General features: G+C 50.0%; 1 protein-coding gene across 18 annotated transcripts in view; it reads left to right on the forward strand.

Moving 5' to 3' along the window:
* NFASC (neurofascin) overlaps positions 1 to 14,785 on the forward strand; it is a 165,649-nt gene that overhangs the window by 74,873 nt on the left and 75,991 nt on the right. For 12 of the 18 annotated variants that reach the window (XM_059717583.1, XM_059717592.1, XM_059717593.1 and 9 more), the window contains exons 3-8: positions 2,471 to 2,655; positions 7,725 to 7,742; positions 10,170 to 10,275; positions 10,761 to 10,957; positions 11,752 to 11,874; positions 12,790 to 12,960. In XM_059717583.1, the coding sequence (XP_059573566.1) occupies positions 2,562 to 2,655; positions 7,725 to 7,742; positions 10,170 to 10,275; positions 10,761 to 10,957; positions 11,752 to 11,874; positions 12,790 to 12,960 (709 nt within the window). In that variant the 5' untranslated portion in view covers positions 2,471 to 2,561. The remainder of the gene's footprint in view (positions 1 to 2,470; positions 2,656 to 7,724; positions 7,743 to 10,169; positions 10,276 to 10,760; positions 10,958 to 11,751; positions 11,875 to 12,789; positions 12,961 to 14,785) is intronic. The other 6 variants (XM_059717585.1, XM_059717595.1, XM_059717589.1 and 3 more) reach the window with 1 other exon arrangement.

A 14,785-nucleotide genomic window follows, 5' to 3' on the forward strand; every position in this document is an offset into this window, starting at 1 on the left:
TGCTTGGTGTAAGCAGGGTAATGTATCCTCCTTTGCATTGTCCCTTTAATCTGCTTTTAGTCTTCTAGATGTCATGAAAGGGGAGGGGGAGGTGGTGTTCAAAAGGTTGCAAAAGATTTCTTAAAACAAACCTGGCCACACATGCTGGAAGACACTGGTCTCACCTCTCCCGGTGCCGGGGTGGGGGTGTTGCAGTTTGGCAGAAGTCACTCTAAACTGAAGCAGCTTTTCAGTCTGGTCCATTGGGAAGATCTTGGAAATGCTAATAGCCCCCATCATGTACCATGCAAGACGTCTGTGTGCAAGTCCATCTTCGGCACTAATTTGCATCATCTGTTTGTGGGACATTCTCCTGGGCATCACGGAAGCCCTTCAGATAGGATGCGAGTGGTATTTAGGCCCTTGTCAGCCTCTGCCCAGGGGTGATTCTCTTCTCTTTAGGTCCTGATGAAGTCCAGCAGAGCATCTTGCATTGAGTCTAATGAAAGGCTGTTACTTTTCAACCCCACGTGGTCCTGTTCTTCCCCCCTGCACATCTGGAGTGGCCACAGGTCCGTGCGCGTAGCAGTGGGACTGGCCCGCTGACCTCACAAGTGGGAATTTATCCCGGAGCAAAACTTGCCCAAGTGTCATAAGAGGCCATGTGGCCGGGTGCTTGGAACAAATGAGCAGGGGCGAAAAGGCGCTGTTAAGCCAGTCCAGCTGGAAAACCGAGTCAAAAGCAGAAAGCTCCGTAACAGAGAGAGCGTGCGGCACAGCAAAGTTTTCCTGGCTCCAAACGTGTCCCTTGTTTAGTATCGCGCCGTATTTGTATTGACAGGACATAATGATAACACAACAATTGTTGCAGTCTGTCAAGGATGCCCCAGTCCCTGGCAGGGGATTTCCTTAGGGATCGGATCTATTTCCAGCACGGTTTTCTTCAGCTCGTTTCAGACGTGCTTTTGAATTCACAAATAAAGGTGACCCTTTTGGCAGCGGGGGAGGTGGGAGTGGGTTGGCCCGTGGTTTTGGATGTTTTAGATGCAAGTAGATCTTAATAAAAATAAAAAAAATTCCTTCTCAGTTTTCTTCCAGAGACGGTTCATTTTGCCTTTTCCTTGATTGGTTAATTCTGCATAGCTTAATTAGCCGTTAGGCAGCGCGTGATGTTCCCGTTCTCATCCCAGAATGAATGTCAGATTTCTCGGTATAATTCGCGGTCCAAATTAAATTAGGCTGGACATCCATGAGCAGAGCAAACAATGCACCAGTGAGCAAGGCACACTTCAGTTTGGCATCTAATTAATTGGAGTTTGTAAGAGCTCTCTGTCACTGTTTACCTACCTTTAGCCCTTAGAGGACAAAGTCTCATTCAGTCGTTACAACCAGCAAGATTTTCTTGAATTGTTTGGGATTCTGTCACTAGATTTTGGTGAATCGTCTTGGCTTTAAGATATTGTTGTTCCCTCCCCTGCGTCTCTGGGCTGTTTTTCTCAAGAGTTTGGCACACTTTGACCGTAAGGAAAATAATGGGAGCTGCTGGCTGCAGAGCTCCTCTCACTTCTGCTCCCAGCATTAGAGCTCCAGGGCCCGGCACTAGGTCTCCGCAGACCTGGTTTGCAGAACCAGAATCTCGTTTTGGCTTCAGGTGCATCTTAAACTGAATAGCCTGGCTCAGGCTGTACTGGTCCAGATTTGTCCCAGTGTAAGGGAGAGGAGAATTTGGAGATGGGCACGCATTTAAAAAGGGAGGGCGGGGAGAATCCAGTCCTTTTAAATATTGTTCCTATGAGGAGCTCAGGATAGAAGTGCAACAGCGCGGAGGTTGCAGATGAAAAGGAAATCCTGCTGCAAGAGGCAGTGCGAAAAGATGAGCTGCGGCTGGATAAGTCCTTACACTGGTTCCCTGATGTTGCCTTATTCAAAGCGGGGCACTGTGATCTGATGGGCTGAGCGCCGGCCTGGAAGTCAGGACTCGTGACCAGGCTCTGTTGCTTTTCTCTTCCCCTGTCTGCTTCCCGCAGCTGTAAAGCAGGGGGCTGAACCCGATGATCTTCCGAGGGCCCTTCCAGCCTTACAGTCTATGAATCTAGGCTAACCTAGGTCCCAGGTGGGGTGGGGGAGGCATGATGTGAAGAATGAATAGTGATTATTTGAGCAAAGCGCTTGGCATACGTTTCACTCCAGTCTCCTAAGTGTTGCTATGCATCACAAAAGGACCAGACTCCATTCAGTTCAGCTTCATGAAGACCGACTAGAGCACTTGAATATATATATAGACGGTGAGCTCTTTAGGGCAGCACCTTGCATCACAGGACTCTGGACCCTCGTTAGTCACCAGACACTACTTCAGTCAAATTACAGTCTGAAAAACCGCCTCTCTTCTTGTCAACGCCCCCCCCCCGCCCAACGTAAATGTAGAAAATGGGGAGTGCACTGAATTTACAAGCAGCTCCTTAATCTGCAGCTTTTGTTTTTTATTTTGCAGTTGAAAAGCCAAGGAATTCAGCTACGCAAGCAAGAGGCCAGCCTGCTTTCCTAGAGGGAACAGGCAGCATCGCACTGTCCAGCCCTTCAAAATGGTAAGGCAAAGCTACCTCCTCACCTGCACAGGAGTTGTGCTTGCTGTCTGCCTGCATCACATCATCAGAGCCATCGAGGTCCCTCTGGATCGTAAGTTCATATATTTTCAGCTTTCTCTAAAAAAAAAACCAAAAGAAAAAAGTAGATTTGCATTTAACTTGCCAGAGAGCTGCAGGGTTTGATGTTAGAGCAAAGGACAGAGAAGCCAGAAAGACCCAGGCTGAGGTCCTGTGACCTTGAGCAAGTCACTTGAGCTGTGTGAGAGAGTCAGGAAAATCAAGTCAAAAGCAGAAACTGCTGTGAAAGCCAGATGCTGCGTCTGAGCTAAACCTTTTCCACGGCAAAGAAACCCTGTCTCGATGGATCTTTAGCCTGATCCGTCACGTCAAGTGCAGCCGCGCAGGAGTCTTGGCGTTTCCTGGAGCGCGTCATGTGAGAACTTGGATATCTTTTTGCGGCCTGGAAAGTCATCTCAAGGAGTCCTGTAGACTGTTACGCTTGCTAAAGCATTTGGAGCATGAAGCTATTGAAGCCCCTGTTTCGTGGTGGTGCTACCTTGAGCTTATAGAAACACGACTTGCCTGCGGGTGAGGAAGGGGGTAGCCCTCTCCCTCTGGCTAGGCTCCTGCAGAGATATGCAGGGTAGCAGCTAATAAATTCTGATTACACTTCCGAGACGTGCTTGGCCTCTGCTGTGGCATGCAGCGTCCTCTCCCGCATTGACCATCCAGCCTCTGTTAAGTGCCATTCTGCGGGACGACCGCCTCTCGCCGCCAGCAGCAACACGGGCGCACCCAGCCCAATTTTACTGGCTGCTTGAAGGCATTCCTGCCCCACAGGTTACTCCTGCGTTGAGGCCCCCGATGGCAGGCATGCCCCTGACAATTAAGAGATGCTGAAGATGTGCGATACGAGCAATTGCCATGGATACCATGTCCGGGGCGCTCCTTGGCGGAGCAGAGAATCTCATTAGTAGCCTTCTCAGGCAGACGCTGTCATCAAGGAGCCGATAGGCCTGGTCCCAGAGGGGAAGAGGAAAGTGGGTTATCAGGAAGGTTGCATGTAGAGCTCTGCCATTTCTATCCCCCTCCATCAGGCCTTTTTGGGTTAATTACTAGACAAGGCTTATATTTTATTCAGGAGGCCGGGAGGTGGCGTGCAGAACGCAGGGTAATAACGCTTCTGCTGAATAATCTTTTTTGTCTCTCCAGCGCTTTGAAAGCACGTTGGCTTCTTTGATCCTTTGGATGGGGAGCGTGGCCTATGGTTAGAGCGTAGCACTGGGGATCAGTGCTTGCGAGCTGTGCCACTTGGGCCAGCGATGTTGTCTCTTTGGGCCTCAGTTTCCTCCTGTGTTGAAGCAGTAGTGAATCTGAATATTTTATTCTGTTTCTATCATTTATTTTGTCTTTTAATGTAAGCCACCCTGAACTTTCTCGGGCGAAGAGCAACATATACCTCTAAGAATTAAATACTAACCACCCCCACTTCCTCGCAGAGGTCGACATGAGTATGAAGTGCATGGCCATCATTGTAAAAAATGATATTGGTCAGGCCCGATTGCAGGCGTTTGCGCGCGTACCGAGGAAGAGTTTTATTTTGTGCACGCAGTTTGGTCGTGTCAAGAACTTTAAAGCCCTTTCAGAAATGTAAGCTTCCTGCAAGGAAGCAGGGGCAGTGCAGCCAAACAAAACCTAATTGATTTTAAAAAGAGCTTCCTGCTGCTGTTCCTTGTGCTTTGAATGGAGGAAGGAGTCATTTTTGCCTAGTCAAGTGTAATGTGACCTTAGAAAAGTAAAGAGAAACACTTACGGCTTGTGCTGTTCTTGGAAGAACGTTAATGGTCGCAGTGCCCCTTCTTAATAGCGTTCTACCTCTGTCCCACCTTCTATCCAAGGCACTTGCAACGCCTTGTAAATACAACTTGATCCTCACAGCGTGCTGTGGGAGGTGGGAAAGTAATATTGTCCCTTTGCTTTAGATGGAAAAATTGCAGTGGTTTTAGGTGCAGCTCTTTAGCATTACCATTATTTTTTGGTTTGTCCATTGCCTTGGTACTTAGGGGCTGCTCAGAGATAGCTGAATGCAGCTATACAAGGAAAACTCTCTCTGGGATGGTGGCAATCCAGTTTTGTCTTTGAGCTTTCCTAGATGTTGACTTGGCCCACATAGCTAGGAGCAAACAGCGGTAGAAGCATCCTCTCTTGGCACATTATAAACACCTTCTCCGACATAATAGTTCTGCTAGTGTCGATGGTTCCTAAGTGACCTGTCCACGCAAAATCTACAGCAAAGCCAGGCTAAGAGCCAAGGCTGATCTCCCTTCATGGAGCTATTCTCTTCCTTCCCCCTTCCTACCTGGATGGTGAGCGTTTTCTTTTCTGCCCTGGTCTGCGCTTGGTTTGAAAGCAGAATAGCAGCAACCAACCCTCCTTGCCAAAGCTGCAATGCAGACGGGGCCTTGACGAGACTGCGTGAAGCTAGAGGAAAAGAAGCAAAGGGAAGGGCGTTCCTGGGACAGGATGTGCCCGTCTGCCCCGACTTTTCTCTCTCTAACCAACCCTGTGCCATACTGTGGACATGAAAACCGTGGCTGCTCCCCAGAGTGACCTGACCTGCGCTGCAGGCAGAAGAAACCCAAAAGCAAGAGTGTCCCGAATCCAACACTGCCAACTCCACCGCCCCCACCACAGCCAAACTTAGAGGCATCAAGTGCGGACCCCCGTCCTGCAAGCATCTTAGAGATGCTGGCGAGTTGGGTTTTTAATCTCCCTTTTAACCCAGCCGGGGATTGAATCTCCCCAGGTCTCTTGTGGTCGCCCATTGTGCATCGCTGAGACTGAACTAATGAATTCATCACTTGAACTTGAAAGGTTACAGGTTTTACTAAGGCAAGCAGGTGGCGCATAAATAGCCACAGCTGCTCCTGGCTTGTGCCGGGCCCCGATAAAAGTGCAAATGACAGGCGCTCCAAGCAGATGAGCTCTGTGTACCACGAACCGCGCAATCTTCCCTCCTCCACGGAGATTAGCTGTTCTTACAGGTGCACATTTGTGCGTGGTAGCAAAGCTCCATAGGGGTGGGAAGGGGCCTTGATAATAGATTGGGATGCTGACCCCTTAAGCTCCTTCTTGGAGAGCACAGAAACAGCTGCTTGTGCGCAGCCGGTCCAGCTGGAGCTTTGTAGAGAGAATGGAAGGTGGAGGCTTGGGAAGAGCGAACACGTTTCGCTCTGCAGCCTTTGTAGCAAAGAGACGGCCGTTTTCTCTTGCGGTTAGGGTGACGGGCAGGGTGTGGGGAGATCTGTGCTCTCTCAGTGGCTCTGTTACTAACTCTGGTGGGACCTTGGAAGAGCCATTCCCCTTATGCCTCAGTTTCCCCAGCTTCTAAACACGAGGAAATGACCCTTCCTTTCTTTGTGGTGAGTCTTGTGAACACTGGTGCGAGTGTGCAGATTCAATGCACTCTAGAAACGGCACGTAGGATTAATTGATGTCTTTGGTAACTGGCTGCTTTAGAATAGAGCTGTATCCCAGCACTTAGAGATGCTTTAGTGTCTTCCAGTTGTTCATGAACCAACAAGGCTACCAAGAGCTACCAAAATATGGCTTCTTTTTAATTTTTTACCTTGCCCGTCTTTTCCACCTTACAAAAGTTTTACCTTAAACCAGAAGAGCATCAGGGAGGTTTTTAGCTGTTAGCAACAAGAGAGGGGAAGGGCAGGGTAACCTTATGCTTGGCTCCACTCTCCAGCAGGTCTTAGCAGAGCGTGGGCACCTTCAACCTTAAGGATCTGTTTAAATAGCTGCAGAGAGCACTTCAACCTCTCTCCTGATCTAGCCTTTAAATAAACACCAGGACCTGAGAGCACAGGCTCTGATGAAGGGCTGATGCTGTGTTATAAAAGTGCTTGGGCTCATCTAGGCTCACTGAAAAAGCCAAATCAAGTCTTATGCAAACCCTACCTTGGTAATCTGGTTGCTTGACAGCTGGCACCCCGTGATATGCCCAAGGCCAGTGGTGCCAGCTGCACCTGACTCTAGCAGCAAAAACTTTCCTCTTCTAATGTGATCCATACCTTATGTTGCAGAGGAAGGAGAAAAAAAGCCCCCTAGATTTTTGCTGTACTGACTTGTTGAATGAGGGTGAGGAAATTCCTTCCCCACCCCAAATCTGGCCATCAGTTAGATGCCCAAGCACATTGGTAAGGTTCACCCAGTAGATATCTAGGGACGAGGTGTTCTCTGTAGCCCCTTGGAGCACGAGCCCCCTCTCTCTGGTGTCCCAGCTCCAGCTGTGGCCAGTCTCTAGTATTTCAGAGGTTGGTAACAGGAAGAAGAAAGCCCAGCAGAATACATATGGCCAGTTGTGCATCAGGGAAAGATATTCCTTCCTAACTCTGGCAGGTGACTGACTGGAGATGTGAAGAAGATTTGATGATAGTCGCTGTTTGAATTCAAAGCCGCTCTTCTCACAAATGTGTTGAGGACAATCCTGTTTGCCCTTTGGGAAGATATTCAGGTCGTAAAGTTATGATGCAGAAAAGGAAGCATGTTCCATAGATCTATTTTTGTCTTGTATTTCGAGTGAAGAGGGAGGAGGGATCCATCCCCTACGATCTTGCAGCTGGAATAGCTTAACAGCTGCAACCAAGGAGGGTATAAAGCATCGGCGAAACCTGAATGTTTTCAAATGAACAGGTCAGACCCTCTTGCACCCACGAGTGTTAAAAGAACGAACCAAGGCATTTGCTGAACCACTAATATTGATTGTTAACGAGTCCTGGAAAGCTGGGGAAGTTTCAAAGAGATTCAGTATTGCCAGTATCTTTCACATATGTTACACAAGGATGACCCAAGGAGTTATAACTGCTCAGCATGACACTAATCCCATATTGGAAGCAAAAGGCAGGTTGAGGTAGGGAGGGTGATCCAATCCTGGCTGTGAAGTATGAGAGGCTTTGGGAGGGGGGCTTCTCATGTTAAATGAAGGTAAGTGTGTTAGAGGGCATTTTACAAGGTTCACTTGAAAATTGCTGTGTTTTGATACGTATGGATTTGTAGTCCCTCCTTTAACCATGTAGTAATGTGTGTGTGTCAGGTCACTGGACTAACCGCTTTGCTTCTTTCTTTATTACGCTGGCACTTTGGAACCCACAGGAAATATTCAGGAAGCATGTAAGTCCTATTGCCATCTTGTTTTTTTGATATATTAGTCACTGCTTCCGTCTTGAAACAGGGTATAATGGCTCCAGCCTCCACCGCTGCATGCAGCACTGGGCACTGACTGATGCAAAATGCAGTTCAAGCAATTTGTGCGTGGCTTGTGGAGGAGAGGCAGGGTATTTATAACACACGCACGCATGCATGCACACACACACGGACTCAGGCTGGTAAAGCAGAGTCCGTAATGAAGGAGGTGACCAGATCTTTTAGGAGCATGAGCTGATCTTTGTGAGCAGGGATTAAGGATAACACACCTGCTCCCCCCAACCAAGACTGGTGGCCTTGTTGGCCATCGTCTTGTTGGCCATCTGCTTTCTTGCACTGGCCACCCATCCAAGACTTTTGTAAATAGTTGAACAGTTTGAACCCAGTGACCCCAAGGGAATGTACTTTGATCTCACCCGTGTGTGTCCATTGAGATTCAGGGTTTTCCACCAGAGCAGGGTCTAGATCCTGACTTTAAATTGAGGCCAACAAGTGACTGGAAACCACTGCCCAGTTTGCACAGGCTGCTCATGGCTCTCGCAGACAGGCAGGTTCACCAGGTAAGTCAGGGCCGTGGTTGTGGGTGCCGGCTAGACGCAGCTGACTACTTCCAAAGCAGCGGTTCTCAAACTGCAAGTGGTGGCCTTTAGGGGAGAGGAGGAGCCCTTAGCAGGTTTTCACGCTGGTTGTACCCACCCCTTTCAAATCATCCCACCAGCACATGACCATCTCCACCATTTCCTTCCCACTGCTCTTCTGCTTCCACCCCATATCCCTATCTCTCTAAAGTAGCTTGTTTTTTTTCCCCCTTTGGCAGTGGAAAGCTGATGCCTTGGGGTGGGAAAACTGCCCAAAGATACAAGCCCCAGGCATATGCAGTGTTTCTTCTGACTTGTTGCCTGTGCTGGCAGCCTTAAATCTAGCTTTGGGAGGAAGTGGGGGGGTGGAAATGCACTCCAAGGGGTATGATGAAGTTGTTAAGATCTCATAGCCTAGCTGTGCTCCTAAGCAGCAAGGCTTGTCCTGTCTTCTGGCACTGTCAGAGGGAGGTCAGAAGCCAGCCAGCATGCAGGTGTTAGCTTGGCGAGGGACGGAAAGCGTCTGCTGTACTCTCTCCTGCATCCTGCCTTTAACTTCTTCACCTGCTCTCTGCTCCCTCTGACGTGGGAAAGCAGGTCAGAGGGATCCAGGCTCAACTTAGCCTTAGTCAGCTCTTGTCGCCACATCTGTCATGTGGAGCAAGGAAGCAAACTAAGATATACAAAGACGCTGGCAGAGTAGGTGTGCTCTCAAGCATCTGCTCTGAAATGACCTTGCACAGGGAATGGAGCAGAAGAGATAATGGAGGCAGAGAGAGAGGTAACCTTCAGGTACCCCCTGCTTTGAGGGGAAAAGGGCCTTTGACTGGAAGGGAGGCAGCTCCCAAAATGGTAACCCATCATGCGGGAATCGGGCTGTAGGGAAGTTTGGGAACTGCAGCCGTAGGGAGATTTCACTTCTGCTAAAGCTGCTGGCGCGTGCCAACAAAAGGACAGCCTCGCAGCAGGAGCACTAACTCTGCAAAGAACTTATTGCCAAAACTGGAGCTGGCAGAGAACTGTGTCTGTTCTGCTGACCTTGCTAAATAATGCACATGCATGTCAAGATCTGTTTCATTTACTGAATGAGCAATAAATAGGATCTCTTCTCCTACCTGCTACCAGCTCCTGGGCCTTAGAGGCCACTTCATCCTGGTGTGAATCAGCATCGTTGTTGACTTCAGTAGGAAGTGCGGAGTAACAGCTTGCTCCTGGCCTGGGCATTGGCGTGCTCTTTAGCGTCCCCAAGCCCCTATGCTTGCACTCTCTTTGTCTGTACATGGAAGTTTTCAAGCCCACGCCATGTGTGTATGTGACCAGGATTGCTTTTTGCAAGGGCTTTATGCAGAGCATGAGTGTCTGTGTCCCGTCTTTGGAAGTGCTTCAAGTGTCACTGTCCTGTTCGTAGACTTTCCCGTAGAGACATGTTTTTTTAATATTCAGTTCCTGTCTGATAGTCTGCCAGCAGCAGGAAGCAGCGCCTTGAAGCTCGCTAATCAAGCTAAGAGGCCAAATGGGACATAGGTGATGCCTCTCAGTCTGATGAGTCCCCTCAACCAAGCCTACAATTTGAGATGTATTATGAACAAGAAATCCAGCCAGAGATGGGTCCTAACTCCCAGCAGGGTCCCTTAGCAGGACATTGCGGGAAGGCCTTTGTCCATCGTATAGGCTCATAGAAAATGAGGGTTGGAAAGGACCGGAGGAGGTCACATCTAGTCCAACCCCCTGCTTAAAGCAGGGTCATCCGCAACTAGATCAGCTATATCAACTTATCACTTGCCTCATTTCACTTTTCTGTCTGTGTGCTTTGCAGTGCCTCAGCCCCCCACAATTATAAAGCAGTCTGTGAAGGACTATATAGTAGACCCAAGGGATAATATCTTCATTGAATGCGAAGCTAAAGGGAACCCCATTCCCACGTAAGTGCCTTCTCAGTTCTTGCTACTTGATGTTCTCCATGTGGAGATGTTGGCTAACTTCAAGTTTAAAAAAAATGAGTTGGTTGTAAAAATGTTCTTGGACTGGACAGACATGCATCTGGGATGCTCCATACCAAATCCTTTATGGTGTAAGTACGTGGTTAGTGCGTTCCCCTTCAATGGAGCTGTGCCGATTTATGCCAGTAAAGGGTATGACCCCCTTACGTTGCATGATATAGCACTTTGCTTAGGAGTTTAAACATTGCTCTATGAATTCATAGTTTTAACATGAAAGAGATGGAGCCAAAGCCTAGTCTCGTGAAGGTGAACGAGAGCTTTGCCCTGGTAGATGGCAACCCAACTTCATGCCCACGTTGTGAGACAGAACAGGGAACGGGTGGCAAGTTACACTGCAACTTTGCTGCCACTGTGAAGGGTCTTGGTGGCCTGTGGTTATAAAACCAGCGTGTGTCCAACATCTGCAGCTTTTCCTGGACCCGGAATGGGAAGTTCTTCAATGTGGCGAAGGACCCGAAGGTGTCAATGCAATACCGGTCAGGGACGCTGATGATCGACATCCACAGCAGGGGGAGGCCGGAGGACTATGAGGGGGAATACCAGTGCTTTGCCCGCAACGACTATGGGACGGCGCTCTCGAATAAAATGCACCTGCAGGTTTCTAGTGAGTAACTCAAGTTTGTCAGGACTGTCTCCAGGAGAGTGCAGGCAGACCAGAGCCGTGGGGAGCCCGGGATTAGGAAAGTAGGCAGTGCAGGAGGCATGCAGTTTGTATGGGAAAGAAATATTTCACCTGTCAAGTGCCCCACCTTGCTCGTCATATTGCTCAGCTTTGCAAACGGACTCGAGATGTCGGACGGTCATTAGACGCTCACTGGCTGTTCAGCCTTTCCTTCTGTCCTCACCACCACCCCAACTCCCTCCAGGAGACCAACCACAATACATGTCTCCTATTTAACAGAGTAACTCATGTTGTGCCCATCACCATGGCATCTGGGCACATCACACCCAAGCCTCAGTTTGTAGCTGATCACAACAGGCGGTCACAGTACCAGCTGTTGGATACGACAGGGCAGGGCATAGTTGTGAGCCAGAAGAACTGGGTTCTCTTCCCCTCCGCATCACTGGCATGCCCCAGGGACCTTGGATAAAGTCCCATGCCTGGGTTTCCCATCTACGAAATGGAGGTAGTGACTCTTGCCTGCCCTACAGGAGCCTGCTGCTGTGAGGTTTGCTTTATCAACGAAGCTTATAAAGCACTCAGGGAGGGAGATGGTGGCCTCAGAGAGCAGGGAGGTATATGCCATCCAAGCCTTGCAGGGAATGCGTGCATATAAAAATAAAATTGCATCCAGGTCGTTCCACTGAAACCAGGCCAAGCCCTGTGAGGGGGCGGGGGGGATGCGGCTCTCTCCCAGCCTGCTCCGCGGAGTCGTTCATGCTCTTGTTTTATTGCAGAGTCTCCCTTGTGGCCAAAGGAAAAAGTGGATGTGATCGAGGTGGATGAAGGAGCTCCCCTTAGTCTGCAGTGCAACCCACCCCCTGGGCTGCCTCCTCCCGTCATCTTCTGGATGAGCAGCTGTAAGTCGAGACGGCGGTCAGAGACCTAGAGCCCCCTTTGAACCCCCATTTCCCTGAAGGGAGACGCTTTTTGGGTCGTGCATTTTAAAGGAGAAGACCAACAATTTCCTTACATTATTACAGCAGAGAAGATGAGGGGGGCGTTATGATTTGTGGCAAAGATCATCCATTCTCAACCTACCCCCTATTTTGTGATACACAAGATGGTTGGAAAGCTCCTCTCATCTCCCACAGCATCCTTCGTGTATCCAGGGAGGGAGGCAGGAGCCGTGGGAGAAGTTTGGCCATTTTGTGGGTTTACAGCTGTAGGTCCGAGCGAAGGCTGCGTGGGAGGGGATCACCAGGGATCGGTGCAGGTGCTGTAGGCCTGATTAAAACGGGGGGAGGGCAGCATGGGTGCAAAGTGGGCTGTTGGTAGCTGCAAAGGGGTCTGAGAGCATACCAGGACCGTGAGCTGCTGCTATAAGCAGCTGCAGATCTTAGGAAGAAAGCTTTGGGCAAGTCTCCTTTTCGAACACTGAGAAATGCCCACATTAGCTGCAGGCCTGGCCCCAAAATCCCTACTGTCCTGCGGCATGAACTCCACTGGGATGTAACGAGGGCGTGTTAACCGAGTTGGCCCGGGACGGCCCTGTGCATCTGTGGGAGGGGTGGGGTGGGAGTCTGGCATCCTCTTTAGAGTTGCCTGCATTTTCTTTATGGAGTGTTTCATGCTTGGCAGCAAAGACAAGAGCCGGCTGGCACTCAGCAGCTCTTCTTGGACTCCAGGGACGCTGCCTGGTGCCAGCTTCAGCTGTTGGGGTGTCGTGTCCTCCAAGAGCCAGCCAGCAGACGCGTGGGGGTTTCCAGACTGATGTGTTGGGGACCCGGCAGGCCCGTAGCTTCTGTTTCTGAATGCCCTCCTCTCTCTCGCAGCCATGGAGCCCATCCACCAAGACAAGCGCGTCTCCCAGGGCCAGAACGGTGACTTGTACTTCTCCAACGTTATGTTGCAGGATGCGCAGACCGACTACAGCTGTAACGCACGCTTCCACTTCACCCATACCATCCAGCAGAAAAACCCCTACTCCCTGAAGGTCAAAACCAGTAAGTGTCACCTTACCTTGCCTCTCAACCTGGGCCTTCTTTTTATACTGCCTGCCAGGGCTCCCTGCGGACGTCACTGTGCCGGCAACATGGAGAGACGGAAACCTCCGCAGCTCCGAGACCTCTCTGAGGGGGGAAATTCTGTCTGCGGTGTGCAGAATAACACGAGGAGTTGTATTTGGAAGTAAAGTTAGAGGTTGGACCAGTAACCCCCAGGCAAAGGGATCTGTTATTCCCCGGACGCCTCAAGACTTCAGCCACTGACCAGGTGACACTGGCCTAGAATTAATGCTGCACCTGTATTTTTCTAAAGGACCCCAAAAAAGAGCTTCATAAAGATAGGAAGTGTCAGCCCTCTATAGAGGAGCTTGTAGATACAAAACTGCTTGATAGGCAGACCTCTCTGGCATTTGTGTGTGACAAATAGCCTAGGTTTGCTCCAAGGTCTGGGGCCACAGAGAAGCTTCTCTGCTGCGGACCTTGGGTATTTGTTGCTTTGTTTTGTTTTCCTGATTTATATTTTAGCTGCAGCAAATCCTGAGTCTGAGTTACTTCAGGAAACTATGCCCTGGTGCAGTAATGGCCCAGGGTGGCTGGGACTCCAAGGCGGTGGGTCCTTCCTCTTGGAAGTCACCCAGCCTGGTCCTGACAGCCGGATACCCCCAGGCCCAATGCAGACCTCTTTCAATAATGCAACCCCTTGAATTTCAGTGGCGTTTCACTGCTTTAAATTGAGCCCATGGTTCCTGGTTAGCAAGCTGGGAGGCGATTGTGCTTGCGAACACGGAGGCAACTGGCACGTGTTGTCTCCTTAATTAACCCACGAGCCATACAGAACAGATCTAAATTATTTACAAGCGATGAGCTGCACTTAAGCGCCGAGGCTCCCGGCGTTACTAATGGGAAGGCTTACCTGATGGAGTCGTCAGGATGGCATTGGAAGCACGGACCGGCTCACAAGTGACCTCGATTTCAACCCAGAGAAGGGCATCCTCTCTAGGGGGGCAAAAGGAGCACGTTTATCATTCACTCTAGCTGCAGTAATGAGAAATCTTCTGAGAAGAGATTGAGGCTGGAGTTGGGCAAGCTACAAACCAGATTATGACTTTAATCTCATTCAGAGTCCTTTACTGACTGCAAAATCCCTCCCCTTGCTCCTGTGATCCTAGGCAAGCCAGCACTCCTTCATTTCATCCGAATAGTCTTTGTGCTGTTCACTGTAAGGGATGTGCGTCTCTGCTAGCTCAGCCACAGGCAGGCATGGTGCACCTGCTAGGGCTGGGTGCTAGCAGTCTCTGCTCTGGTCTAGGACATTGTCCTATGAAAGGAGGAAGGTCTCCAAAGCTGCTGGGTTTTACCTAGGGTCTGTGGGAAGGAAGCTTACAGAGAAGACCTTGTCCTAACTACCGGTGGGCATGGGACTCTCGAGAGGGTAACTCAGGTCACATTCGGGACAGAGACCGTATTACTCCAGCACCCAGCACAATTCGAGTTGAGGCCTTTCGGTGCTGTCTTAACCAAGTCCTGATAATTTGTGATAAAGGAATAGCTTGTCAAGGTTAGAGGAAATTGCAGGGCATGGGAAACCTGTGGTACCCCAGTGGAAACCACGGGACCCCGCTGCCTGGCTGCTGGAGAGCGAGCAGTGCCAGCAGGCGACCATCTGAGCAACCCATTGCTCTGTTCTGCCACCTGTTCGCTGAAACGGAAATGTCCACCGTGGCCTGGTCACCTCCGAAATGTGCGTGCGGATTCAGTCCATCCATGGGCAGCATCCGGTCCTAGGAGGTACCTTCAAGGTTGCCACCTGCAAGGGCATTTGCTG

This window comes from Alligator mississippiensis, chromosome 14, assembly GCF_030867095.1.
Source record: "Alligator mississippiensis isolate rAllMis1 chromosome 14, rAllMis1, whole genome shotgun sequence".
NCBI classification, from domain to species: domain Eukaryota; kingdom Metazoa; phylum Chordata; order Crocodylia; family Alligatoridae; genus Alligator; species Alligator mississippiensis.